This window comes from Indicator indicator, chromosome 19 (genome assembly GCF_027791375.1).
Source record: "Indicator indicator isolate 239-I01 chromosome 19, UM_Iind_1.1, whole genome shotgun sequence".
Classification (NCBI taxonomy): Eukaryota; Metazoa; Chordata; class Aves; order Piciformes; family Indicatoridae; genus Indicator; species Indicator indicator.
This window is the reverse complement of record NC_072028.1, coordinates 9,449,209-9,474,661: the sequence shown is the minus strand read 5'-3', so window position 1 is coordinate 9,474,661 and position 25,453 is coordinate 9,449,209. Positions and strand designations below refer to the sequence as shown.

Sequence of the window (25,453 nt, the reverse complement as noted above, 5' to 3'; positions counted from 1 at the left end):
CCCTGGGAAGCACCACATCCATCCATTAAATTCCTTCTGCCAAGGCTGAACCTTTACATGGTGCCACGAAAAAGCTTTTTCCGTGTGAACAAGGAATCTCTCTTGGATATAGTATGGAAATGGTGAGTTCCAGCACCTCTGGTAGCAGGAAGGCACTGAGTACCCTGCAGAAAACTGGAGCTCCACAGAGCTTCATCTTGAAATCCTACAAAGAATCAGGCACATACCCAACTTCTCTACCCCCTAAGCAGAGACCTCACAGCTCTCAAGACAGACACAAAAGAGAGAAGCAAAGAACTTTGCTTCAGGCAGAAATCTTTGCGACAGGAAAGAGAAAGAAAGGAGAAAGACCACTTTCTAACAGCTTGGTGCAAAATCAAAATGTTTTCATGTATCTGATGAATGGAAACTTGATAAAAGCAGAACAGGAAAGTTGTGGAGCATGGTCTAAGGTCCAGCCACACAGATGATGAAGAGCTGAGAATGAACAAGAAAGCAAAGGAACAAAGAGGTGGAAAACAGAAACAAAGGGCAGGAAGCACAACAGGGAAAAATAAGGAAGAGCAACAACAAGAGGAGGAGAAAGAAATAAAATGCCTCTTGATCCAGGAAAGGAGCATAAGGCAAAACTGAAAAGAGATGCAGAACAAAAGCAAAGTACCCAGTCCTTTGCTTTGATTGCAACTAAGGTCGTTATCAGAGTTAATTAACCAAAATACATCCTTATCAGAGGAGGAGCACTGATTTGGGAGATGCATAACAAGCTTCAATCACCTAGTAACCCTCAGGAAAGCTTTTAATGCAGACAGCTGAGCTGCTTGTAGCATTCATTTAAGAGAACTGCTTGGTGACAGCCATTTCCAGCCAGCTGACTGTCAAAGCAGAGCTCAGAGAGCTCTGATTTGGGATGGTAACCACCTCTTTCCAGCAGGCAGGCTCTGGGACTGAAAGCTGAAGGGAAATGGCATGCTGGGCAGCTGGAGTTTGTTTTCACAGTGCAACTGATTTTCCTATGTCTCTTCCTGCAGCTCTCCACTGACAGATGCTCATTTGGAATATCAGCACCTTGGTCCCATGACACAAAACAGGTGCAATTGTTCCTGAATCCTGTAAGATTTGTGATTAATCGCTCAAGAGTCTAACTTGGCTTGGAACATGGGGTCAGGAGCCTTGCAAAGAGCTGTCTTGATTAGACTGTGATGCTTTTCCTTAATGTAGGCAAAGCTTGGGAAGGGCAGAAAGAAAGAACTGGCACCTTGGAGGTACTGTCCTCGTTACAGCACCGTTAACACTTGTTTCAGAAGAGCTGAGCTACCAGTGGCAGTAAAAGAAAACTTTTTTAGTGTGGATGCCCAAAAGACAGCTGCTGAGATGACCCACAAGAGGGAGAATCTAAAGCACCTCCAGCAGCTTGTGTGCTGCAGCACTCACAAAGACAACAGCAGCTGTGAGCCGGGAGCACCTCACAGCTCCTGCTGTGCTGGGTGGACAACACAAACCAGTATGACACTGGTGCTATATACCCACTTATGGCAGAGAGGATCCCCAGTAGTGATGTATCCACCTACCCATCACAGAAAGGGCCTCCATGGGTCAGGTATATATCCAGACACTGCAGAACAGACCCCTGTGGGTAATGTACCCACCCAAACATCACAAAAGTGACCCCCTCATGCTGTTGGTGACAGTGGGGGTTCTCAGACCTGGGCCCCAGCTCCCTCCATGCCTCCCTTACCTCACAAGGCCTCCTGCCAGGCTGAGGTCCTTCTGCTGTATCTTTCCTTCTTCCCACCTGCCTGGGGACGGAGGACAGTCAGAGCTAGGGCCCCTCCCACTACCCTTCAAAAGGTGAACTACCCCCTCAAGCACCTCGAGTTGAAACTGTTCCTTTCTAGCACACGTAACCACAACAAGGACTCCCCACCACAAGCCTGTTGTGCTCCTGCCCCAGCATCCTCTCTTCTAACTGGGGCTGTCCGCTCACAACACCCTCCCTCCCACAGTAAGGCTGCACCCCCAAAACCGGAGCAGCCCTCTCCAAATATCCCTGGAAACATAAGGACTCCCCACTCCAAGTCACCCCTGTCCCCAGCCCAACATTCCTCTGGCGCTGCCTTACCAAATCTCCTGAAACCTAAGAGCTCCTCATCCCATCCCAACATCCCCCCAAGGACTGCCCCCCTTAAATCCCCTCAAAACCTAAGAACTCCCTTCCCCATCCCAACAGTCTTCAACTCCAAACCAGGGCTGTCAGTCTCTCATCACCCCCCAACTTTCGCTTCCCTCTCCACATCCCCTTTCCCAAACCGCCCCCCACTCCAGTAGGCCCACACCCCCATTCTCACCGAAAGCTGCACTTTCCTTCTCAGCATTCACACCAAGAGATTTCCCTCCTCTTCAGAGGGATGCCCCCACGCCCCAGCATCCCCCAGCGGGACTGCTCCCCCCAACCTAAGGCCGCCGCCCCCCTTCCCGGTTCCGCCGGCGCCCGGGCCCGCCCCCCCTTCCCCGACACTAGGCCGCAACCGGCGCCCGCCCAGCGCGGCCGCGCGGGGAACTGCTCACCTGGGCGGGCGGGCTCAGCAGGACGGGGCCGGGCTGGAGCAGCGGGGAAGGGATGAGCCAGGGGGCGGAGGGAGACGCAGGGAAGGGGAGCGGCGGCGAAGCGGCAGCTGCGGCGCGGGACGAGGACGGGGCCTCTACTCGCGGCGGCGCAGGGCGGCCATGGCGTGACGTCATCCGAACGCGACGCTCCCGATGAGGAGGGGAGAGCAGAAAAGAGGAGGGGCGGCCGCGCGCTCCTCTCGCCGGGCTCCTTTTCCCGCGAACGCGCCTTAAAGGGGACGCGCAGGACACGGGCAGGGAGCGCGAAAGGACAGGACACGGGGGGGTGTGCACAGAATGAAGGGGGTACATCTGTGCGTGCGTGAGGAGGGGGCACGTATGTGAGGAGGGATGCACGTGTGTGTGCATGGTGAGGGTGCACGTGGGTGCACATGAGTGTACGTAGGTGTGCATGCGTAACAAGGGGTGCACATGTGTGTGCTCATGCAAGGGGTAGACATGCATGTGCACGCAGGGAGATGTGCACACTTGTGTGCACAGATGTGCATGGGTAGACACATAGGCATACACACATGTGGAGGGGTCACATGCACCTTGACATGTGTGCACATGCTGTGCATGAGAATGGACATGCAAGCATGTGAGCTTCATGTACATGAACACACATGTACATGTACCCCTATGTACGCACATAGGGGTAGAACACATCTATGTGGGGATAGGCATGCACAGGAAGGTGCTCAAGCATGAATGCATATATGTGGAAGTACTCATACAGATAGGGCACACAGAGAGGGGTACAGACCCGTGTGACCGTGGGTGAAGACATGCGTACCTACATGTGGGGCTACACCTACATGAAGGCATGTCCATGGAGCTGCACCTGTGCATACACAGCTAGCCATGGAAATGTTAATGTCTATCTCCATATGTGTGCACATGCAGAAACATCAACACACACAGATCCACACATGAACACACACAGATTCACACAGAAACATATGTACATAGACATAGAGATGCAGATCCAGGCAAATGCAGATCTGGATGGGGACACAGATGGAAATACGCATGTGAAGGAGTCTCTACATGCATCAGAACCACGCTGCATGCATAACACACCAGAGACTGTTGCTATGGGGTGCAGACCTCTAGAGCACTGTATTGCACCCCTCTTTCCACCCCCTGGGCACTGCTCCCACTGCCCTGATGCCAACTGGTGGCTGGAGCAGGGCTGCAGGTCCCCGGTATTCTGCTCAACACCCCTTCATTAACTGGGCTCTTAATAAGCTCCCCTCATTAAAGAGCTCCTCCAGGTTGCCCACAGGGTTGTGCCTACTCTCCTGCTCCTTCACCCCACACAGCCCCACACCCTGAGGGTGCTCAATACCTTTGCGACCCCCACCTTGGCTTAGCAGCCCTGAACCCTGAGGTTCTAGGTCACCAGTCGCCCCAGACACCCTCCAGTAACCCCTGTGGGAGTCCCAGTGGCTCCTCACCCTCCAGCCTGGCACCCACCACCCCATGCCCCTTGACCCGACTGGTGCAACAGCCCGGTTGGCCTATCGCCCTACCCAGCTTGCTAAACTGGGGCCAAATCCAGCCCCTGGGGGACATACTGGGGAGGTGAGACAGAGATATGAAATACCCAGGAGGCTGCTTACTGGGGGCAAGGGGATGGGGCTTGCAGGGGGTACTGCAAAGGGGCTTGATAGAAGCAGGAGATACTGCAAAGGGGCTCGATAGAAGCATGGGGAGGAAGCTTACTGGGGCCACAGGGAGAGGGCTTTCAGGGGCAGTGGAAAAGGCTTTCTGGGTATACTGGGAACATGCTTACAGGAGGCATTGGGAGGGAGATTAATGGCGGTACTGGGAAGGGGCTTACTGGGGACCCTGGGAGGAAACTTACTGAGGAGCTGGGAGGCTGCTTACACGGGGCAGACTGCAGGAACAGGGTTCAGGCTGGTGGGTCTGGGCTGGAGGATGGTCCTTCATCACCTCCCCGCAGCAGGACCAAGCTAGGCCCGCCCCCTGCACTAGCCACACCCCTTATGTCAGCAAACCAGCAGGGGATTGGCTGAGAGGCGGGAGGGGGCGGGGCTGGCTAGGCGGACCCTTTGCGTGACAGCTATAAAAGGTGGGGGTGGGATAAGCAGCAAAGATCCAGGGGAAAGAGATTGCTATCTGCTAGAGGTAAGTGGGGATGAGGATTGGGATTGTCATGGTCATGGTGTTGGTCTCCAAAACTCTCCCAGTAGACTCCTGGATGGATCAGGGTTGTGGTTGTCACCACAGCTCCTGTTGACTCCCAAAGTCCTTGCTGCCCTGCTGAGGGCTGGGCTGTGGGTGCAGCCCCACGGCTGTGTGTTGTCACCTTTGCTCTGGGGCTGACTCAATATCTCATGTGCTGCTTTGCGCAAGAGCCACGCTGGCACGTATGCTCTGCCTGGGCCAAAGGGCGGGCACTGCCTCTGTGTAAAGTCAGCTGTGCCACGGTGCTGGTCACCACTGTCCTGGAGTTGAGTGTAGAAGGTGCTGGTGGGAAGGAGTCTCCTGGAGCGAAGACCATCCCAGATCAGGGCTGAATCTTTCTTCTCTGTTAGGCTGGCCCGTGCTCCTCACTAAGATGGATTACGCCAAATCCCTGAGCCAGCGCCTGGCTGTTCCTGTCTCCAAGTAAGTGCCCAGAGCCACTGCCCTCAAGGTTAGGGCAGTGCCTTGCTTTGGCACCTCCTGGCTCCCCGCTGAGACCTGGGGGCACTGGCACTGCCCAGGGATGGTGGTAGGTCTCAGGACACCTCAATGCCTTCATCCCTCTGCAGATGTGTCTCAGCAAGTGCCTCCATGACCCAGCAGCTCCTGTCAAGCCCAGCCCCACGGCCCCGACCATACCGTATCTGCAACTGGAACCGCAGCCTGCGCAAGGGTGTCATGGCCCAGAGCCTTGCTGACCTGCTGCACCAGGTGAGCTGCAGTCTGTCTGTCTGGGGACTGTCTACTCAGGTGGGTGGTGGGCCTGGTCACCTCCCAACCCTGCTCACCCCCCACACCCGTTCAGGCTCAGAGTGCACTGGCCACCCCCGGGCCCATCTCACTGGTGCTGGATGAAGATGGCACTGCAGTGGAGACAGAATCTTTCTTCCGGACCTTGGGCGAGGGCACCGTGCTGATGGCCCTGACCAAGGGGCAGACCTGGACTGCCTGCAAGGTAGGTGCACACCTCTGGGTCCCATTTGCATCCTGTGATGGGGGATCAGTGGGGAGATGTGTGCCCAGGTGACCAAGAAGGCCACCAGCATCCCGGCTTGGATCAGGAATAGAGTGGCCAGTAGGACCAGGGCAGGGATTGTTTCCCTGGACTGGGCACTGAAGATGCACCTTGAGTACTGTTTAGTTTTGAGCCCCTCACTCCAAGGATATTGAGGTGCTGGAGCAGGTCAAGAGACAGGCAAGGAAGCTGGTAAAGGGTCTAAAGCACAAGTCTTGTGAGGAGCAGCTGAGGGAACTGGGGTTGTTCAGCCTGGAAAAAAGGAGGCTGAGGGGAGAACTTCTGGGTCTCTACAACTCCCTGAAAAGAGGCTGGAGCCAGGTGGGGGTTGGTCTCTTCTCCCAAGGAACAAGCAATAGGATCAGAGGAAATGGCCTCAATTTGTGCCAAGGAGAGGATTAAGTTGGACATGAGGAACAATTTTTTTCCCTTGAGAGTTGTCAAGGCCTGGACCTGGCTGCCCTGGGCAGTGGTGGAGTCCCCATCCCTGGAGGGATTGAAAAGCTGTGGAGATGTAGTGCTGAGGGACAGGGTTTAGTGTCGACCTGGCAGGGCTGGATTGACAGTTGGATTTGATAATCTTAAAGGTCTCTTCCAACCTCAATGATTCTCTGATATGATGCTTTCTGGGAGGAATCCATGATGCTGGGTGAAGTGGGACTAGGAAGGCAGGGGTACCACTGGGTGACTCTGCTCCACTCTCCCCTAGACACCTGGCTACCAGCTGAGCCTGTCCCACAAGCCCCCTCAGAGGATTGATGTTGCTTGTGTCACCTTCGACCTCTACAAGACCAACCCTCAGGACCTGGGTTGCCTCAATGTCAAGGCCACGCTCTATGGCACCTACAGCATGTCCTATGACCTGCGCTGCTATGGGGCCAGGCAGCTGATGAAGTGAGTGCTGGGAGGGCTGGAGATGGCTCTGGAGGGGGGCATGCTGCAGGAGGGGACCATCCCTGCTGCTCAGAACCTCTGTGAGGTGCAAAGAGGGATGCTTATCACCTTTTATTTCCCTCCCCACCCAGGGAAGCCCTGCGCTGGACGCTCTTCACCATGCAGGCCACTGGCCATGTCCTGCTTGGCACATCCTGCTACATGCAGCAGCTCCTGGATGCCACTGAGGAACCAAAGAAGGTGGAGACGAGCCCAGGGCTTCTAAGCCTCCTGCCACGCAGTCTGCCACCCCTACCCCGCATAAAGATGCTGCAGTGAGGGCTTTGGTGCCCTGTTCTTTGTAACCCTGATCCAGTTCCTGGAGGTACCAGCACCTTGCTAGGTCAATGCATTAGGGAGAGGCTGCCATGGTGCCTGGTGTAGCTTCTCTTTCTACCTCGCTGGCTGAGCATGGCCATCCCTGCCTTTGATAGCTGCTCCTCTGTAAATATATTTATTTAAGCAAAGCTCTGCTGAATTCAGCTGTGTCTTGTCTTTTTTGGGGGCAGGGGGAGGGCTCAGCCACTTGCCCTACTTGGGGGTTGTGCAGGGTGATGGTGCAAGAGTATGCAAGGAGAGGACCTGTTGCAAGCTCCCCAAGGGACCTGTTGCCTTCTTCCCACCCCTGCCATCCCAGCACCCCGGTTGGCACACAGAGTCTGGTCCCCATCCTCTGGTATGGAGCTGAGACCCTCTCCCCTTCTCCTGGCACTGCAGAGAAAGCAGGAGGGGGGGGAGAGGGTCTCTGTCACCCCAAATCCATGTGGCAGTTGGCACAAAGCCTGTTGTTGCCCCATTTTGAGGGACTAAAGCTGTTCCTCCCTGGTCCTGCTGCTCAGGACTCCAGCTGCACCACTGGTACCCACAGCAGGGCTGGCACAGAGGTTTGGGGGAGATGGTTTAGTCTGTGGGGTACTCCACCCCCTTGCACAACCCCACAGGCTGACCTACCTGGCTGTGCCCCATGGGTACTGCAGCCACCTCACAGCTCCTGGGATACCAAACTGGGAAACAAAAGAGGGCCTGGGTGATGCCAGGTTACATTGACCTGGCAGCTGGGGGACTGTTCCCAAGTGAGAGGTAATGGGTGGGCAAAGTGGGATAGAGGGAAATGACCTACCAGTGCTGGACTGAGCACTGGGTGGTGAGTAGCCGTGCTTAGGGGTGCCCCCCCCCTACCATGCTGCTCTGCAGGGGACATAGGACTTGAGCCACACTCACCTGAGGACCTCACTCCAGGGTTTCTGAAGCACCAGTAAGGGACCAGCCAATGTAGCACAGACCTGAAGCAGGTTCAGGTGTGGATACTTAATTAGCCTGCTAATTAGCCATCAGCCTGCAGCTCAGCACCAGCTGGAGCCCAGTTTGGTGGCTACATCACAGATATGTGACAGCCAGGGTGAGTGTCACCAAGGGGTGCTGGGGCTTGCATGGGGATGTTGTGCTCTGCCCCGCTGTTGCAGACTGTCCCTGCCATCCTACAGCTATACACCCACAATGTCCCCATACCCAGTGTGATGCCCCTGATCTCAGGTGTTGGCAACGGCCTTGCCAGTCCCCACAGTGTGCCCCTTTCAGGCAGCAGCAGCCTGGCTTTAGCAGACATATTTATTTCTGTACACACTTATACACACGGCGCCCAGGGTAGCTCCACTCTCACCTTCACTGCTGCCTTCTTCCAGGGGCTGGTCCATGGTGGGGGTGCACTCACTCCCTCTTGGTGCCTGGGGGCCAAACCTAGCCCTGCAGTGCCCCTACCCCCTCTCTGTAGTGTCTACCTGGGGGCATGAATCCCCTCCCACCTCACTGCAGCCCTCCCGAGCAAGGACGGGACCGTACACCTTCCTCAGTTTCGCCACAGCATCAGACTTGGCAGAGGTGGGGGTTCTGCATGCTCTGGGGGCCAGTTCCCCACCAGCACTGTGCTCCCCCACAGAGGGTCCTTGACCTGGGACCCCCAACCCAAAGGTGAAGTTTGGAGGACACTGAAGGGATCTCTGGATGCTGGAGCTTCCCTGGGGGTCCTCCATCACCCTGATTCCTACAAGAACGCCAGGAATCAGTTCCTGACCCCTTACCCCCTGCAGTCCCCCGATGGTGGTGGGGGAAAATGAGGGGGGGGTTTTACTTGACATGCTCTGCAGCATGGGAAGAGCAATAATACTTCTTGTGGGCGATGAAGGTGGAGAGACTGCTGAACTTGATGTTGCAGAGGCGACAGTACCTGTGGTTGCCATTGGGCACAGGGCTGGGCACAGCCTTGGCTGGGGGGGTCTGTACCCCCCTGTCTGTGTAGGTTGGGGGGCTGGGGGGCTTACGGGCACCTTCCCGTAGTCCCTCAGGGGCTCCAGGTGAAGCAGGGGGCCGGGGTGAGGTGGGGGGTCGGGGGCTGCTTCCATCCCGACCCTCCTTGCCGTTGAAGCTGTCCCGGTGGAGGCGGGGGGCAGGTGGGTGAGGGGATGACGCTGTGGGCAGGGGTGGGTCGGGCGTCCTGCTGGCACTGGGTACAAGGGTGTCGGGGATTCCCTGCCCGGCTGCTGCCAGCTTGGCCACGAAGAGCCCGTGGGCGTTACGGAAGTGCTCGAGAAGGTCACCTTTGATGACCCCATTGAGGGGACAGTAGGGACAGGTGGAGAGAGGTCCCTTCACCCCTGGGGGTGACAGAGGACCTTTGGGGTGACGCTGCACGGAGTCCGTCCCAGAGTAAGCGATGCCAGGGCTCCCTGCGGGAGCTGCCCTCCCCCGAACACTTTCAGGGTCCCCTTCAGTGGGGCTTCCGGGGCTCCGGCGCCCTTTGAGGTGGGTAGGCATGGTGCCCTTCATCTTCTGGAGGTGCTCAAGGGTGCGGGGCTGCAGGGGGGTGGCCGGGCACTGGTATTTCTTGTGGGCCAGGTAGGCATCAAGGCTGTTGAAGCTGATGCGGCATGCGGTGCACTCGTGGTAGTCAGCCAAGGGCGGCATCGGTGCCGGTGCCGGCTCTCCCTGGCGCCGCGGCTTCTTGCTCAGGTCAATGGGACCGTCAGCATCCGGGCTGGACCGGGGCGATGGGGCAGCCCCCGCTGCTGGGTCAGGGGCTGGCAGGGGCTCGGCGGGGGCCGGCGGGGGCTCGGCGGGGCGCTGAGCTGTCCCGTGGATCTCGTAGAGCTTGCGGCGCTTGCGGGTGCGCAGGGGCTGGGGTAGGAAGGGGATCTTGGGGAGGTTGGGGCGGCGCAGGGGGGGGTCATGGCGGGAGGCGCAGTAGAAACGCTTGTGCACCACATAGGTCTCGTGGCGGCTGAAGCGGATGTTGCACGCCTCGCACAGAGTCTTGCTGGGGTCCTCGTCCCCCTCGTCCCCCGCTGAGCTGCTGGGGCTCTGGCTGTCCTCGCTGCACCGCCCTGACCCACCCTCCACCTCGGGGGACCCGACTTTGGCCCCCCCATCTTCAACCTTCACCTCTGGGGTAGTGACCGGCAGCGTAGCATCACGTCCGGCATCCCCGTCACCCACCGGTGTCCCCTGCCTGTCGCCTGCTGAGGGGGACAGCAGTGTCCCTGGGGTGGGGGGACCTTTGAGGGGTCCTGAGGGGGCTTTGAGCTTGCGTGCTCCTGGGGGGCTGTCCTCAGCCAGGTGCCGGCTGGAGCAGTACAGGCGCTTGTGCACGTAGTAGTTGTTGATGTTGTTGAAGGTGATCTCGCACTCAAAGCATGTGGCACCTTTGGGCACTGGTGTGCCAGTGTAGATGGCAGGTGGCACTGTGCCACCATGGCCCTGCTTCAGTCGGTTGTGCACCAGCTCCGACATCTTCGCTAGGATCTCTGATGCCTGTGGCACCACTGCGGCTTCATGGCCGAACACATACTGGGGTAGGAAGACGGTGCCACCGGCCGTGCCCGTCCCTGGCTCACTGGGCACCGGGCTGGAGCCTGGTGTGGGGCTGGCGAGCTCCAACTTGACCTTCGCTGAGGGCAAACTGTGAGGGGATGAGGTCCGGGAGCAGGCATCAGGGCTGCCACCTCCCCCCTCTTCAGTGCCACCACTTTTTGGTACCCCTGCCTCGCTTGCTGGGCTGCCAGCAGGCTCCTCCTTGATGCGGATGGCCTCGCTGGAGGAGGTGGAAGAGGAAGATGATGATGATGGACCTTCTCCGTTCTGCGGCTGGGCGGGCGGTGAGAGCTTGTCAGCCTTGGCATCATGGGGTGAGGAGGGTGGTGCTGGGTGTGCTGCAGAGTCGGGGCCAGGCGGTGGGGTGGGCAGGGTGCCCTGCAGCACCACGTGCTGTGGCAGTGCCGGCAGCCCCTCGGGCAGGAAGGCTGGCAGGCTGCACTTCCGCAGCTGGGGAGCGTTGTTCGGCTGGCTCAGCCCTGCCCGGGGCAGAGAGAGGTACCAGTGTTACCAGCATCCCAGTACCCAACACACAATCACAGAATCAGTTGGAAAAGACCTTTAAGATGGAGACCAACCATTCTCTCACTCTACCAAGCCTGCTGCTATACCATGTCCCTCAGCATCACATCTCTGCATCTTTTAAACACCTCCAGGGATGGGGATTCAGCCACCTCCCTGGGCAGCTTCTTCCAATCCCTGACCACTCTTTCAATACTCTTAATATCCAACTTAAACCTCCCCTGGTGCAACTTGAGGCCATTTCCTCTTGTTCTATCACTTGCTACTAGGAAGAACAGACCAACCCCCACACAGCTCCAACCTCCTTTCAGGGAGTTGTAGAGAGCCAGAAGGTCTCCCCTCAGCCTCATTTTCTCCAGGCTGAACAACCCCAGCTCCCTCAGCTGCTCCTCACAAGACTTGTGCTCTAGGCCCTTCACCAGCTTTGCTGGACTTCTCTGGACCCACTCCAGCACCTCACAGTCCTTGTAGTAAGAAGTCCTGTTGCCTGCCATCCTGGTACCAAACATCCCAGGACTCAACATCCTTGGCACAAAAAAGCTCACCCTATCCCCTGCCTTCCTGCCCATTTGGCACCACAGCCCTTGGTGAAAATGCCAGGCTTTCTGTGGGGTGCTGGCATTCATGTCCCCCAGCTGCGATACTCACCAGTGGTGAGGGGTTTGGTGGCAGGCAGGGTTGTTCCTGGTGAGTACACCTCTCCCTTGGAGCCTGGCTGGCAGATCATGTGGTTGGTGACCAAGTGGCTGTAGAGGATGTCCCTCGTGGTGGAGATGAAGCCACAGCTGTGGCAGACACCTGAGGGGAACATGGCACAGGGCTGAGTGGGCAGGATGGCATCTGGTGGGGCAGGGGAAGACTTGCAGGGAACGGGTCCCCATCCAGGCTGTGCTGGGGACAGGTGTGTCCCCATGGAGACATGGTACCGGGATCACTCACCATTCAGGGTGTCTGTGTGCACCTTGAGGTGACGCTCACAATTGGCTTTGGTGGTGAAGGCAGACAGGCAGATCAGGCAGACAAATGGCCGCTCTCCTGCAGGGCGGACAGACAGGAAACACCTCAGTGCTGAGGGAAGGACCACAGGGAAACCTGACAGGGCTGTGCCAGCTGCAAGGGCTGTGCCAGCCTCTTCATAGGGCTGAGATGGGGGAAGACCTTCACTGAGCAGCCCCAAAACAATAACCCAACTGGAAGAGAACATCATCTAACTGGTCACCATGCTGTAACCTCACAGCCTCCCTTCCCCTCCACCCAGGTGGCTCCTGGGATCCTTGTGTGTGGCTGTGTCCCCAGGCTGCAGCTATGCGCTGTGCCGTACCACTGTGGCTTCGCATGTGGATCTCCAGGGAGCTGGCACTGGGGCAGCTCTTCTTGCACTGGGGGAAGGGGCAGACACGCTCGTTGGGGTAGGTCTCCTTGGGCTTCTCCTCCAGGGCAGGGGAGCCAGCACTCTGCCGACTGGCACAGTAGTACATCAGGTGGGCTTGGAGGTTGCGCTCACTCCGGTACCAGATCCCACAATCCTTGCATGGGAAGACGTCCTCTGTGGAGGGGAAGGGACACCGAAAGGACATAGTGTAGTCAGTTTTGGCCTAGTCACCCTAAGGAGGACATTGAGGGACTGGAGCAGGTCCAGAGAAGGGCAACAAAGTTGGTCAAGAGTCTAGAGAACAGGTCTCCTGAGGAGAAGCTGAGGGACTTGGGGTTCAGCCTGGAGAAAAAGAGGCTGAGGGGAGACCTTCTGGCTCTCTACAACTCCCTGAAAGGAGGTTGGAGCCAGGTTGGGGTTGATCTCTTCTCCCAAGGAGCAAGCAATGGGACAAAAGGAAAAGGCCTCAATTTGTGCCAGGGCAGGTTTAACTTGGATATTAGGAACAATTCCTTCCCCTTGAGGCTGGCAAGGCCTGGCCCAGGCTGACCAGGGCAGCGATGCAAGTTCCCACTGCTAGAGGGATTTCAAAACCGTGTAGATGTGGTGCTGAGGGACATGGTTTAGTGGTGACCTGGCAGTGCTTGGCTAACTGTTGGACTCAATGAACTTAAAAGGTCTCTTCCAACCGAAACAATTCCATGATTCTATGATTTTATACACCATGAGCTGGATGAGCGTGATGGGCTGGAGATCCCCAGGATGGTCCTGCTTCTGTGGTATCCACCACACCCTCCCTCCCCATGCTCTCTCCACCACGGTGACTCACTGTTGACCACGGCAGTGGCCAGGATGGCAGCCATGCCCGCCTGCTGGGGCAGTAGCTGGATGTCTGAGTGCAGGGCAGCTGGGTAGGATGATTCCCCGGGCTCCGCTTTCACCGTGTGATGGTTGGCGATGGCCGGCGGCTCGGCCACCACGAAGGCGCAGAGGCACTCGTCCTCCTGCAGGGCACGCGTTGTCCGGCACCACAGGGCTTCATCTAGAGGGGAGGGATCAGCAGGGACCAAGACATCTGTCACTAGGACAAGGGGCAATGGCTTTAAACTAGAGAAGGGTAGGTTTTGATCAGACATTGGGAAGAAGTTCTGTTCTACGAGGGTGGTGGAACACTGGAACAGGTTGCCCAGAGAGGTGGTGGAGGCCCTGTCCCTGGAGATGTTCAGGGTTAGGCTTGATGGTGGATCTGAGCAACCTGATCTAGTTGGGGACGTCCCTGTTGGCTGCAGAGGGGTGGGACTAGATGACCTCTAGAGGTTCTTTCCAACCCAGTGAATTCTATGGTTCTGTGATCTCCCTGCATCTCTGCACTGCTGCATGGCTCTGGGTCCTCCTATTCCTTCTGTCCCCTCTGGCTCTGTCCCTGCTCCTTTGGCAGCTCCTGGTGCCTTCTCCCAGCCATGGCTGAGCCCTGGTCTGCCTGGAGATGGCGATGTCTGCCCACGCTGGAGACCTGCCTGGCACAGCCCTGCCTGCTAGCAGCCTCCTGCTCCACCTTGCACCCACATCCGAATCCATGCTGGCACGGAGCCTTGCACTGATCCTCACACCAATGTTTGCGCTGAGTCCTGCACCAAGCTTGGGGTTAACAACTGCATCAAATCTTGTATGAATACTTGCACCAACAAGTGCAGCAATGCTTGCAAGCGGTCTTGCAGCAGCCCTTTCACCCACACTTCCTGTAAAGCTTGCACCAAAGCTTGCACCTCATCATGCCCCTGTTGCATGCAGTAATGCTTGCATTCAACATTTCTACCAGTTGCTGTGTGCTGGGTCCCTCCTCCTCGTAACCCCCAGCAGCCAGAGAGGGTTGGGACAGGGGACAAGTCCCCAGAGAGCCACCAATGGGTCATGGAGGAGCAGATGCTGCCCCAGCAGACATTATTCTGCCACAGGCACTGGTTGGGGTGGGCAGGCACCAGCATCAGCATAACCAGTGCTGGGATTGACGGAGAACAAGGACCCATTTCATGGCAGCAGCAGCACCCTTTCCCTCACCCAAACACTGAGCTGGCCATGCCTGGACACCCCCCATCCTGGGCACAGTGACATATGGCACTAGTACCAACCTTTCCTGTAGATCACAGCGTTAGCATCAGGCTCTCCAGGCACGAGAGGCAGTTGGGACAACCAGCAGCTCTCGTCCCCCAGCACCAGTGTCACGGGTGGGCTCTGCTGAAGAAAATGGAAGGAAATGGATTGGGGTCAGGGTTGGGGAGCTGGCAGTGTAGGGGAGGGGATCATGGTGCTCCCCACTTAGCCTAGCTCAGCCTTCCTGCATCTCTAATGAATATTAATGAGCAGAAAGGGAGGGGGGAAGGAATTAATCTGCCTGATCCTCCGATGGCTGCTGCAGTAACGATATGAAATCTAATTATTCGACCCAATATTTCCAAACCCTCCAACTCAGCCTGACAGTCGCAGCCAGTTGAAGCTTTATCGCTGCCAGGAGCCCAGTGCTGGCAGGGTGATAAACTCTGGGCTGGCACACGCCTGTGCAGGGGCTGGCACACGTGTGTGCACATGCAGTGCCTGCACGCTGCTCTTGCTGCAGGAACCTGCCAGAGAGTGGATGGGAAATGGGACTGGGGGTTTAGAAAGGCCCCCCTGCATGGGATATGGGGAAGGGTGATGCTGGTGGCATATGGCCTGAGATCCCTCAGGGGCTGTGGTGGCAACTCCATGTCCCTCGTCATGGTCAGGAGGTAGAGGAGAGTCTGCTGTACCTGCCAGAGTGGGAGGGGAAATGGGCCTGGGGGTTTAGAGACCCCCCGACCCAGCACGGGGTGTGGGGTTGGGTGATGCTGGTGGCAAATGGCCTAAGATCCCTCAGGGACTGTGGTGGCCCATCATAGCCATGAGGGTCTCTCTGGAGTCATGTATGGGGGCATCTGTGGATACCCTTCAATGGAAGGAGGACCCTGTGGTGCCCAGGAGCCTTGCAGCACCTCAGGGTGCTCCTAGCACCTCAAGGGCTCTCCCAAGCACCCCAGGGTGCCCACCCCAGCTCCCCTCAGTGGCCCCAGCCCTTGCACGGAGCTCTTCCTTGTTCTCCCTGGAACAAAGAGGTCAGTGTCTCGGCTCCGCACCGGCTCGATAACCATCGGAAACTCTATCTGCTCCGCATCCGCCAGGATGCTGCCGCCGCGGAGGGCCCCCCCAGGCATCGCCCTGGGGACAGCTGTCTGGGGGGGACACGGAGCAGGGACAGAGGGACAGCCAGGGGTAACCTGGCAGATGGGGCTCCACCGTCTCCTGGCACCCCTGGGCTGGTCCCTCTGTTGGGTTTGGACTCTCCCAAGTGAGGCTGGTTTTGGGGGAGCCTTACTGGACCTGCTGGAGGGGCAAGTAGGCATCTTCCTCTTCCTCCACCTCCTCCTCCCCTTCTCACTTTCTCCTCCTCCTTCTCCCTCTTCCTTTTTTCTCCTCCCCTTTTCCTTCTATCTCTTCCTGTTTCCCCTTTTCCTTCTCACTTTCTCCTCTTCCTTCTCCTTTTTCTCCTCCTCCTGCTTTTCCTTCTCTTCCTCTTCCTCCTTTTCCTCCTCCTGTCCTCCTCCATCAACAATAGGCACCAGCAGTGCTTTATGCCACAAAGCCATTAAAGCCATCCAGCACTCCCAGTATCCCCCAGGATGGGACAATCTCCTGCATGGAGATGAAGAGCAGAGCCAGGCAGCATTTGGGGGAGACCCTTTGCACCTCCCCTTCCCCCCACCCTGCTGCTAGCAACAAAGGCAAAGGGACCCAAGGGCGACAGCCCATATCAGGGATGGGGCTGTGATTCCTTCCTGGCTTCCTGGAGCAGAGATAGGGAAGGAGGCGAGCAGTGGAGGAGAGAGCAGGGCTGGGAAGCATCAGCCAGGCTCGATAAGGGAGCTGCTGAAATGGGAGCAAAAATATTTAGACAATAAATGAAGTATCAGAAAAAAAAAAAAAGGCAAAAAAAAAAAAAAGGCGCCCATATCTTTAAGAAATCAATCATCCTGTACTGGGTGTCTGGACACACGGCGCCAACTGGGAGATAGGGAGCCAAACTGGGCAGATAAGGGTTAATCAAGGATTTAATTCAGCAAAGATAAACGGGTCTGAGCCAAAAAAAAAAAAAAAAAAAAAAGAAAAGAAAAAAAAAAGGAAAAGAAAAAAAAGAGCAAGGGAGAGAGGAGGAGGAGTTAGCCTGGTCTCCAAGACCCTGCGATGGAGCCTGGAGCTGCTAGTGTGAGGCTCCAGGGAGATGTGGGGGGAAAGAGGAGGCTAGGATGAGAGGATCCAGCACCTACAACACCCCCACGTGCACACACATCCTGGTGCTTGCAGCCATGTGCTGGAGGGAACAGTCAGCATCCTGTTCCCTGCAATGCTCTGATACTGGGCAGCGGGCAGCATGTGGCAGGAAACCTCCTGGGCACTCAGTCTGGGTGATTCTCAGGGGGTTGGGAGTTCAGGCAGGGAAAATCCCTCCTATACCGTCTCCTTTCCCCAAACAACTTGTGCATACCCATGCCCTGATGCTCACCCTGGTGCAGTGTGTGATTGATGGCATCCTCCTGCCACCAACAGCCACCACCCTGGTGGCTCACACTACCACCTCTCCCATCCCTTCACCATGGCTGCAGAGCCCTGGATCTTACCAGGCACACCTGGAGTCCCCTGGGAACAAAGTGGGAGTGGGAAACCCAAATCCCATCTCCTCTTGAGAACACATCACCAAGCAGCCTGCTTGCTTGCAGGAGGGGACCACCAGCATCCTCTCCCTTGTGATGCTCTGGTGAGCAGTGTGTGGTAGGGGAACCTCGTGGGCACCCGAACTGGGTGATTCCCAGGGGTCAGGAGCTCAGGCAAGGAAAATTTCTCCCAACCTGACTCATTTTGTCAAACAACTTGGGACATTCCCTGGCAGCCCATGGTGGCACTGCTCCTTACCGTCTCTCCATGCCCGGGTGACGCTGGCTCGCTGTGGATGCTGCCCTGGAAAGGTCCCCAGGAGAAGCCCTCAGGAAGATTCCTGCGAGTTCTCACCTGCTTCTCCCCATCCTGCACAGCCAGATCCAGCTCATCTGTGGGGAGAGAGCACAGCATCAGCATCATGACACCAACCAGGAGGTCCTGGGGTCAAGGGCACCCATTCAGATTGGGACAACCAGCAGCTGCATGCCCCAGGGCTGCATGTCCACAGCGGGTGAGTGGGAGGAATTTGGCTGCTCCACTCATAGCCAAAAGCTGGTGGTGGGTGCCCCAGGGCTGTGTGTCCCCAGTGGGTGGGTGGGTGGGATTTGGCTGCCTGTTGGTGGTTCTGGACATGGCATGGGGTGGTCTGAGCATGGTGAGGGAGCGGAAGGAGCATTTCCCATCCCCACACCCAAAGTTGCAGCAGCTTGAGGGTTTAATGGCTTTGATTATCTGATAAGCCTCTGGTTTAATGGGGGAGATAACATGTTAATATGCTATGAAGGCTGCTCTAAAATGTTTTAACCATGCCTTTGTCTTTCAGAGTGCAGATAAGATAGCAGGTAACCAATATGTAGATAGACGTGTGCTGGCTGTGTGGTGGGAAGGGGTTGGATGATGTACACCAAGATGGTGCTCCTCAAACCAAACACTAGACCACCAGCAAGGCTCCTTGCCTGGTTGGTCCCTCCCATGAAGGACTTGGGGGACAGGAAGGCTGCAGCACCTCAAGGTGCTCTGAGGAAGAAGCAGATTTCCACCCCCATCATGCCAGGGGAAAGAGCCCCCCTAAAGCCACATGCCCAGAGCCTTGTCCTTCGAGGTCATTGCAGCAGATCAGCTGGTGCCCAGGGTGGCTGTGCTGGTTTGAAGGCAAAATTGCTTTCAGAGCTGGGAGCACAGGGAGGATAAAGCGATCCCCTGGCTGTGGAGATTGAAATCTGATGTGTTTATTAACTGGGCTGACATCTGGATCCTCTTGGAGCTGGGGTAAATTAAGGTGAGTGACTGGAAGTGCTGGGTGGTGACCATGATCACCTGGGTCCTATTGTCACCTGCAGGTGCCCTGTGCCAACCGAGGAAGCTCTGAGCTGCTAGGGACATGGCTCCAAGCATGTCCCCAGGGGAGCCAATGGGAGGATTTGCTGCTGATACAAAATCCACCAGGAACTGAGCTGGAGACAAGGCCTGCAACAGTACTAAAGGTCCCCAAGGTCTTTGGGGTCACTGCCTGCAGCACCTTGGTGCTTTCATCCTGGGAGCCTTCAGTGCTGGCTTGGAGCTGGCAAGCTCAGAAAACTGCTGTGGGAATCCCAGCTCTGTTTCCAGATGGGATTTCATCCCCAGTCAAGTGGTTTTGGGAGTGAGCACAGCACTGGCTCTGCCTGCTCCACATCCCCAGCATCACCCTGCCTGTGCCCCCACCAGCTCCATCTCAGGATAGAGAGGAAGAGGAGGAGGAGGAGGGCTGGGGCTTTTTGAGGGGCTGATGGGATTTGTTCCCTGGCATGAATCATCACTGAGGATAGGTGGCAGCACCCCCTTACCTGACTGGTCCCTCCTGTGAAGGACACAGAGGGCAGACAGGGAGCAGAGCTGCTGGGCAGAACGTGGCCATCAGCAGGTCTGAGTGGGGCAGTTGGACCCTTGTATGGTGCAAGTCGCTCCATGGTTCCAGTTCCTGATGTGCTGCTGGAGTGCTGAGCTACCTCCAGCCCCTCCACCCTGGTCCCAGCATCCCCAAGCCACTGATCCCCAACTCTCGCTCTGGAGAGAGGACAGCAACCCCCCAAACCCACAGGAGAAGTCCAACAGCGATGGCTCCTCTCTGACCTTGCCACCCCATATAACTGGGTTGTTTTTGGGGAACAGAACCCAACCATCACCTCCATCCCTCTCCGTGTCCCCCGCCTTTTTTTGCCGCCCCCCCCCCTCCCCCCCTCCCTCCCCCCTGTCTCAGTGGTAATCAGCAGCGTTTGGGTCAGGAGACCATGTCTCCGAGATAAGAGCGTTCGCCTGACACTTCCCATGTCAGAGCACTTCATCTTCTGTGTATCAATCCCCAGCAGAGAAAACACGCAGGCGCTGATAAAGAGAAAACCGTTCCAGACAGGGGGACAAAAATAGTGCTGCTGGAGCTGGCCCTGCTCCCTGCCACCACCCCACGGCCACCGGCTGGTGGCCCAGTCACAGAACTGTTTCAGTTAGAAAAGACCTCTAAGGTCATCGAGTCCAACCATCAACCCAACACCACCATGGTCATTAAACCATGTCCTGAAGTGCCATGTCTACAAGTCTATTGAACCCCTCCAGGGATGGGGACTCCACCACCTCCCTGGGCAGTCTGTTCCAATCCAGAGCCACTTATTCAGTAAACAAATTTTTCTTAATATCCAACTTAAACCTCTCCTGGTGCAACTTGAGGACATTTCCTCTTGTTCTGTAACTTGATATTAGGGAGAAGAGACAAACCCCCACCAGGCTCCAACCTCCTTTCAGGGACTTGTAGGGTGCAAGAAGGGCTCCCCTCAGCCTCCTTTTCTCCAGGCTCAACAACCCCAGTTCCCTCAGTTGCTCCTCACAAGATTTGTGCTCCAGACCCTTCATTAGCTTCATTGTCCTTCTCTAGACACACTCCAGTAACTCAACGTCCTCCTTGTAGCGAGGGGGGTGGACACTTAGAGAATCATTAAAGTTGGAAAAGACCTCTAAGATCATCAAGTCCAACTGTCAGCCCCACACCAACACGTCCCGAAGTGCCGTGTCTGTGACTCCACCACTTCCTGATCCACCAGTGTCACCCCAAAAATGGGGTAGTGGTGAACCCTGGCCAGTGGTTCTCCGCGCATATGGGTACCTAGCCAGGGATGCCTGGCTGCACCCACATGGCCACAGCCACAACACAGAGAAGGAAAAAGGTGATTTCCAAATGAAACACACAGCTTCTTCCCTGCCATGGGGCAAACTGGGAGATGCTCCATGTTCACATTGTCTGCACTTTGGGAACAAAGCCCAGTGTGAGCAAGCTGTGCCCCCACACAGGACCAACCTCACTGTGGGGAGCAGTCCCCATTCCCATGCTGCAGTGACATTGGATTCAACCACATCAACCTTGCCTTCAACTTGGGGAGGTTCAGAAGGGCTGACGCCAGCCTGTGGGGTGCCCCAGGTGACCCTCAGCAGCCTCCTTGGCAAGGAGCAAAGTCCTTGGGTGCAGGTCCCCTCCTCACAGGTCCCACCCCAACCCCATCAGGTGAACACCACCCCCTATATCTCATGAGGCCATCAGGTCCCCAACCTGGCGGCATTATTGCAGGAGGCTTTATCTCCCAGATCATTAACCAAATTGGGGAGGGACCTGCCTGTTTGCTTTGGGTCACAAAGAGAAGTGGCAGGAAAGAAGGAAGGAAGGGAAAAAGCCTTGGTGCACCTGCTCAGCGCAACATGGCCCTCAGTGCTCTGCTCACTGCCCAAACACAGGGGATTGAGGCTGCTCCCTGCCCACCCCCCAAGGACTGCCAGCACCTGCTCACCTGGGGCTGCACTTCAGCTTATCTCCCCATCAAGATATTTCAGAGCAATAGGCTGAGCTAGGCTGGAGAGCAAAGATTAATCCTGTCAGCACACCATGGCCACCCATCCCACAATCGATGGCTGAGGAGCCATGGCTGGTACCTGGGTCACTGGGGACCTAGGAGTGTCCCAGGTGGGTGTGTGGGGAGGGATGAAGCCTATCGGGTTGCATGGTGCTGGTGAGGCACCACCATGGAGTGTGGCTGTGTCTGCCTCCAGCATGAGGTGAATGCAGGACTGGGGTGTGAGGAACTTCTGAAAGAGACTACCTGCAAGGTGATACACGGCACAGTTATGGCCAGGGAAATAAAAATCACAGAACCATGGAATCATTTTGGCTGGAAGAGATCTTTAAGATCCAACTGCTAAGCCAGAACTGCCAGACCACCACTAAACCATGTCCCTCAGCACTACATCTCCACAGCTTTTCAATCCCTCTAGGGATGAGGACTCCATCACTGCCTGGGGTAGCCTGGTCCAGGCCTTGACAACCCTCAAGGGGAAGAAATTGTTCCTCATTTCTAAGCTAAACCTCCCCTGGCACAACCTCCTGTCGGGGACTTGTAGAGAGCCAGAAGATCTTCCCTTACCCTCTTTTCTCCAGGCTCAACAACCCCAGTTCTCTCAGCTGCTCCTCACAAGACTTGTTCTCCAGACTCTTCACCAGCTTTGGTGCCTTTCTCTGGACTCACTCCAGCACCAATCAATCCCTGCCCTGCTTCTGCTATTTCATCCAGTGCTGCCAGACTAGGATGCTCTGCCAGGACCTGCACACAACTTTTCTCCTGAATGCTCCTGAATTGCGGCCACATCCACATGTCCACATTTGGTTTCCCTGCAGGAGTGAGCAGAAGGGAAGGGCAGAAGGTGCCCAACTAGCCCTGGACAAACCCACTGGTCCCATCTCAAGCAGCACCCACATCCTCTCACCCCAACTGCATCCATGAGACTTGAATCAAACGCGACTGAACCAGCTCTGCCTCTCCACAGGGATCTGAGCTCAGAGATCCCTGTGGTGTTTGCAGCTGCCTGGATACTATCTGGATAAATACTGCTATCGGGGTGTCACGGGATCATGTCCTGGGATCACCACACCACACAGCACTCCTATTAATACACAGCACTTGGTGCCCAGCCCCAGGGGCTGCCAGCCATGGTTGGGGGTCACAATGCCGGGTACAGTCCCTGCATCAGTCCTGGTGATGCAGAACCTGAGAGAACAGGGATGAGCTGGTGGTTTCTGCTCCCCATCCCAGCATACCTGGGATGTCCCCACAGCACAGGAAAGCACAACAGACCAGGTGTGGCCCTCACATGAGCCTCGGTGATGCAGAATCTGGGAGAAGAGGGATGAACTGGTGGTCTCTGCTCCCATGTGCGAGATGTCCCCATGGCACGGCAGCCGCCAAGGGGCCAAGTATGGCCCTTGCTGGAACTGGGATGAACCGGTGGTCCCTGCTCCCATCCCAGCACATGCAGGGTGTCCACATCACATGAGAACCGCCATGGAGGAGGGAGGATGGATGGATCCATCCATCCATCCCTCCATCCATCCACCCATTCCTATGCTCCCATGGCTCTCCCACTTCCTCCAAGGGAACAGCAAGCTGGAGAAGCCCCCAGTCTCCCCATCCCAGCCCCGGCTGCTGTTTTTAGAAGCGGCGGAGCGCTCCGCGGGAGGAATAAATTCTGACAACTCAACTAGTGAAATGATGTGATGGCACCGCTCCGATAAGATGGAAGGAGCCGATTGGGAAGAGTCTTAAGCTGTGAACACGCAGCATCTCCACTCTTCACCTCCGCTCACAAAGGGAAATCTCTCCAAAGGGACTAAGGAGATTATCCCAGCTTTGCCATCCCGGGTGCTCGAGTAATCAGGGCAGCCTTGGGGATGACAAAAGGAGCGAGGAGGGTTTAAACTCGAGCCTTGCTTGGGCTCAGCTTGGGCTTGTTCTGCTGTGCACCAAGGAGGGAGGCTCATGGGACAGCTGAACTGCTCCTGGCTTTGCCCCCACCTTTGCCTTCCCAGATTTGGGGTGCCAGTTGGCACCCTGCTGCCCCCCAGAGCCACTGGGAGACCTCTGCCTTTATCCCTCCTGCTCATTGCTGAGGATTTATTGATTTTTTTTTTTTTTTTTTGACAGAGTACAAAAGCAAATCTCTATCAGGCTGAACCCTGCCCCCAGCTCATGGAAGAGCTGTGACCTACCCCAGAGAGCAAAGCAGGCACCTCCCAGCACCCAGGTTGGGGCTGGGGAGGGGATGATGACACCCAGGAGGTGCTGCACCCCAAAAGGGATGGGCATCCCACTCACCAGCTGTGCTGCCCAGCTGGTAGGCACTGGAAGCAGGGCGGGCACTGGCTGTGCCATGCATTGCCCAGGGGTGCCCTGCCCCAGCAGGATGCGTCCTGATAAGGCTCCCTGGGACGTTTGTGTTTGGGGTGTTGCTGCACCTTGCTGGGAATTGGCCCCCAAGGGGTGTCCATCCCCAGGGGGTTGCCATCTCCATTCCAAGGGTGACTCCATCCCCAGGAGGTCCCCATCTCCAACCCAAGGAGTTCCCTGTCTTCAATCCAAAGGGGTCCCCAAGCCACAAAATAAAATAGGAGCTGTGCACATGGGGATGGAGACAGGAATAAACACCGGGAATAACAACAGGAAGTGCTCAGGGAGATGGGAGGAGGAAAGCTTCCCAGCATTCCAGCGCTGCCAGGTATCCTCTGTCTCTGCTCTGTCCCCACTTATAGGGCTGCTGGGACCCCTCAGTTTTACCCAGGCTGGTGGCAGGCAGTGGGTAGGGGTGTACTTGGAGGCGGGGGGGAACAGGAAGCCAGGGAGGGGAGGAAGAGGCCCCTGGAGCCGATGCAGAGGGGAGATATCCCCTCCGGAAAAGGGGGGGGGTTCACTGCCACAGCACCCATCTGCAGGATGCGGGCGACACACAGAGACCCTCAAAGGAGGCACATCCAGATGGAGGAGGGAGGTGGGAGCTCAGCTTCACATCAAGCTCCAAAAGTCCCTGATCCTCAGCTCCAGGGCAGGGCGGAATGGCAAGGCAGCAGTGATTGACAGCTGTCAGTCACCACAAGCCTGGCAGCAGCATCTCAGGGCTCTCACCCCAGAACACTGGGCTCCTCCCCAAGGGAAAAATAGAAGATAGGATGGGGAAAGAGCAGGGGCACACTGCCTGCATGTTTCAAGAGCCCCCAGCACTCTGCGACACAGAGGTGTCCCTGCCAGGTGGTGGGAAAGCCTGGTGTGGGTGTTCTCCCAAGCTGGGAGTGTACCCAAACTGGCCTAAGCATCCCTCCACCCCACAGTGTCCCCAGACTGGTCTAAGCATTTTTTTACTCAGCAGTGTCCCCAAACCAGCCTGAGAATCCCTCCACTCCAGCAGTGTTCCCAAAGTGGTTTAAGCATCTCTTCACTCCAGCAGCATCCCCAAACTGGTCTAAGCATTCCTCCATCCCAGCAGTGCCCCCAAACCAGACTGACAATCCCTCCATTTCAGCAGTGTCCTCAGACTGTCCCAAGCATCCCTCCATCCTAGCAGTGTCCCCAGACAGAGGGCAGGGACCTGAAGGTACAAACCTCAGACAGGACAGGGTCCCTTTTGACATCTCCAAGCCAGCACAGGTACCACCACACCCTTACTGGGACCATATCCATCTTAACACCAAACCTTCAGTGCCAGCCAGTGGCTTTCCTAGGACCCCAACTGGGGGTCCTGCACCCCAACTTCTCCCCACCACCCACAATCTAACACAAACACAACTATCAGCTGCCCAGCCCAGCTCCCAGTGATAAAAAAGAAATAGCTGGAATAATTTTTCCCACCCACACATACCAGGGTGGAGGAGAAGGGGGAGTGATGGGGGGGGGGGATGTAGTTAGATGTGACGTGCAGCCGGCCACCCGGACGAGTTGTCCCCTCCTTGTCATGCCCTGCTCACCCCTGATAATAAACCTTGAGGTTTGCAGACAAACTCCGGGCAGCCGGAGATTATTCAGGCAGGAGTCGCGGCGCAGATAACCACAACCGAAGGCGAGCGGGAGGAGAAGGGGAAGGGGGAGGTGGAAGGAGGGGGAAGAAGCCAAGAAAACCCCCAAAGTTTGTAGTTTAAATTAGATGCACCCAAAAATATAAGTAGTTGCTCTGCAGCAGCTTGATAGCCCCTTGTGCGTAGGGCTGGTGGTGGGGGATGGATTTGGGGGTCATGGTTCTTGGAATCAGAATGGTTTGGGTTGGAAGAGACTTTACAGGACATCTAGTTCCAACTCCTCTGCCATGTATGGGCAGGGACACCTTCCGCAGTTTGCTCAAGGCCCAATCTAACCTGGCCTTGGAGA

At 56.6% G+C, this 25,453-nt stretch overlaps 3 protein-coding genes across 3 annotated transcripts in view; 1 reads left to right on the top strand and 2 right to left on the bottom strand.

Annotated features, from left to right (window-relative positions):
* The window catches only part of ZC3H18 (zinc finger CCCH-type containing 18), a 55,080-nt gene extending 52,491 nt beyond the window's left edge, over positions 1 to 2,589 (bottom strand). Inside the window, exons 1-2 of the mRNA XM_054389546.1 lie at positions 2,566 to 2,589; positions 1,736 to 1,796 (exon numbers count right to left, since the gene is read on the bottom strand). The gene's annotated coding sequence lies outside the window, so the exon portion shown is untranslated. The remainder of the gene's footprint in view (positions 1 to 1,735; positions 1,797 to 2,565) is intronic.
* A 2,151-nt stretch (positions 2,590 to 4,740) lies between these two features.
* CIDEC (cell death inducing DFFA like effector c) lies at positions 4,741 to 7,197 on the top strand. The gene is made up of 6 exons (XM_054389599.1): positions 4,741 to 4,758; positions 5,169 to 5,241; positions 5,388 to 5,529; positions 5,624 to 5,773; positions 6,543 to 6,727; positions 6,859 to 7,197. Exons 2-6 carry the CDS (start codon positions 5,192 to 5,194, stop codon positions 7,043 to 7,045), a joined length of 714 nt encoding a protein of 237 aa, XP_054245574.1. The 5' UTR covers positions 4,741 to 4,758; positions 5,169 to 5,191; the 3' UTR covers positions 7,046 to 7,197.
* A 1,189-nt stretch (positions 7,198 to 8,386) lies between these two features.
* ZFPM1 (zinc finger protein, FOG family member 1) overlaps positions 8,387 to 25,453 on the bottom strand; it is a 45,278-nt gene continuing 28,211 nt past the window's right edge. The window contains exons 4-10 of the mRNA XM_054389487.1: positions 17,505 to 17,638; positions 14,654 to 14,759; positions 13,354 to 13,566; positions 12,474 to 12,698; positions 12,092 to 12,187; positions 11,801 to 11,950; positions 8,387 to 11,109 (exon numbers count right to left, since the gene is read on the bottom strand). Of these exons, the coding sequence (XP_054245462.1) occupies positions 8,891 to 11,109; positions 11,801 to 11,950; positions 12,092 to 12,187; positions 12,474 to 12,698; positions 13,354 to 13,566; positions 14,654 to 14,759; positions 17,505 to 17,638 (3,143 nt within the window). The 3' untranslated portion in view covers positions 8,387 to 8,890. The remainder of the gene's footprint in view (positions 11,110 to 11,800; positions 11,951 to 12,091; positions 12,188 to 12,473; positions 12,699 to 13,353; positions 13,567 to 14,653; positions 14,760 to 17,504; positions 17,639 to 25,453) is intronic.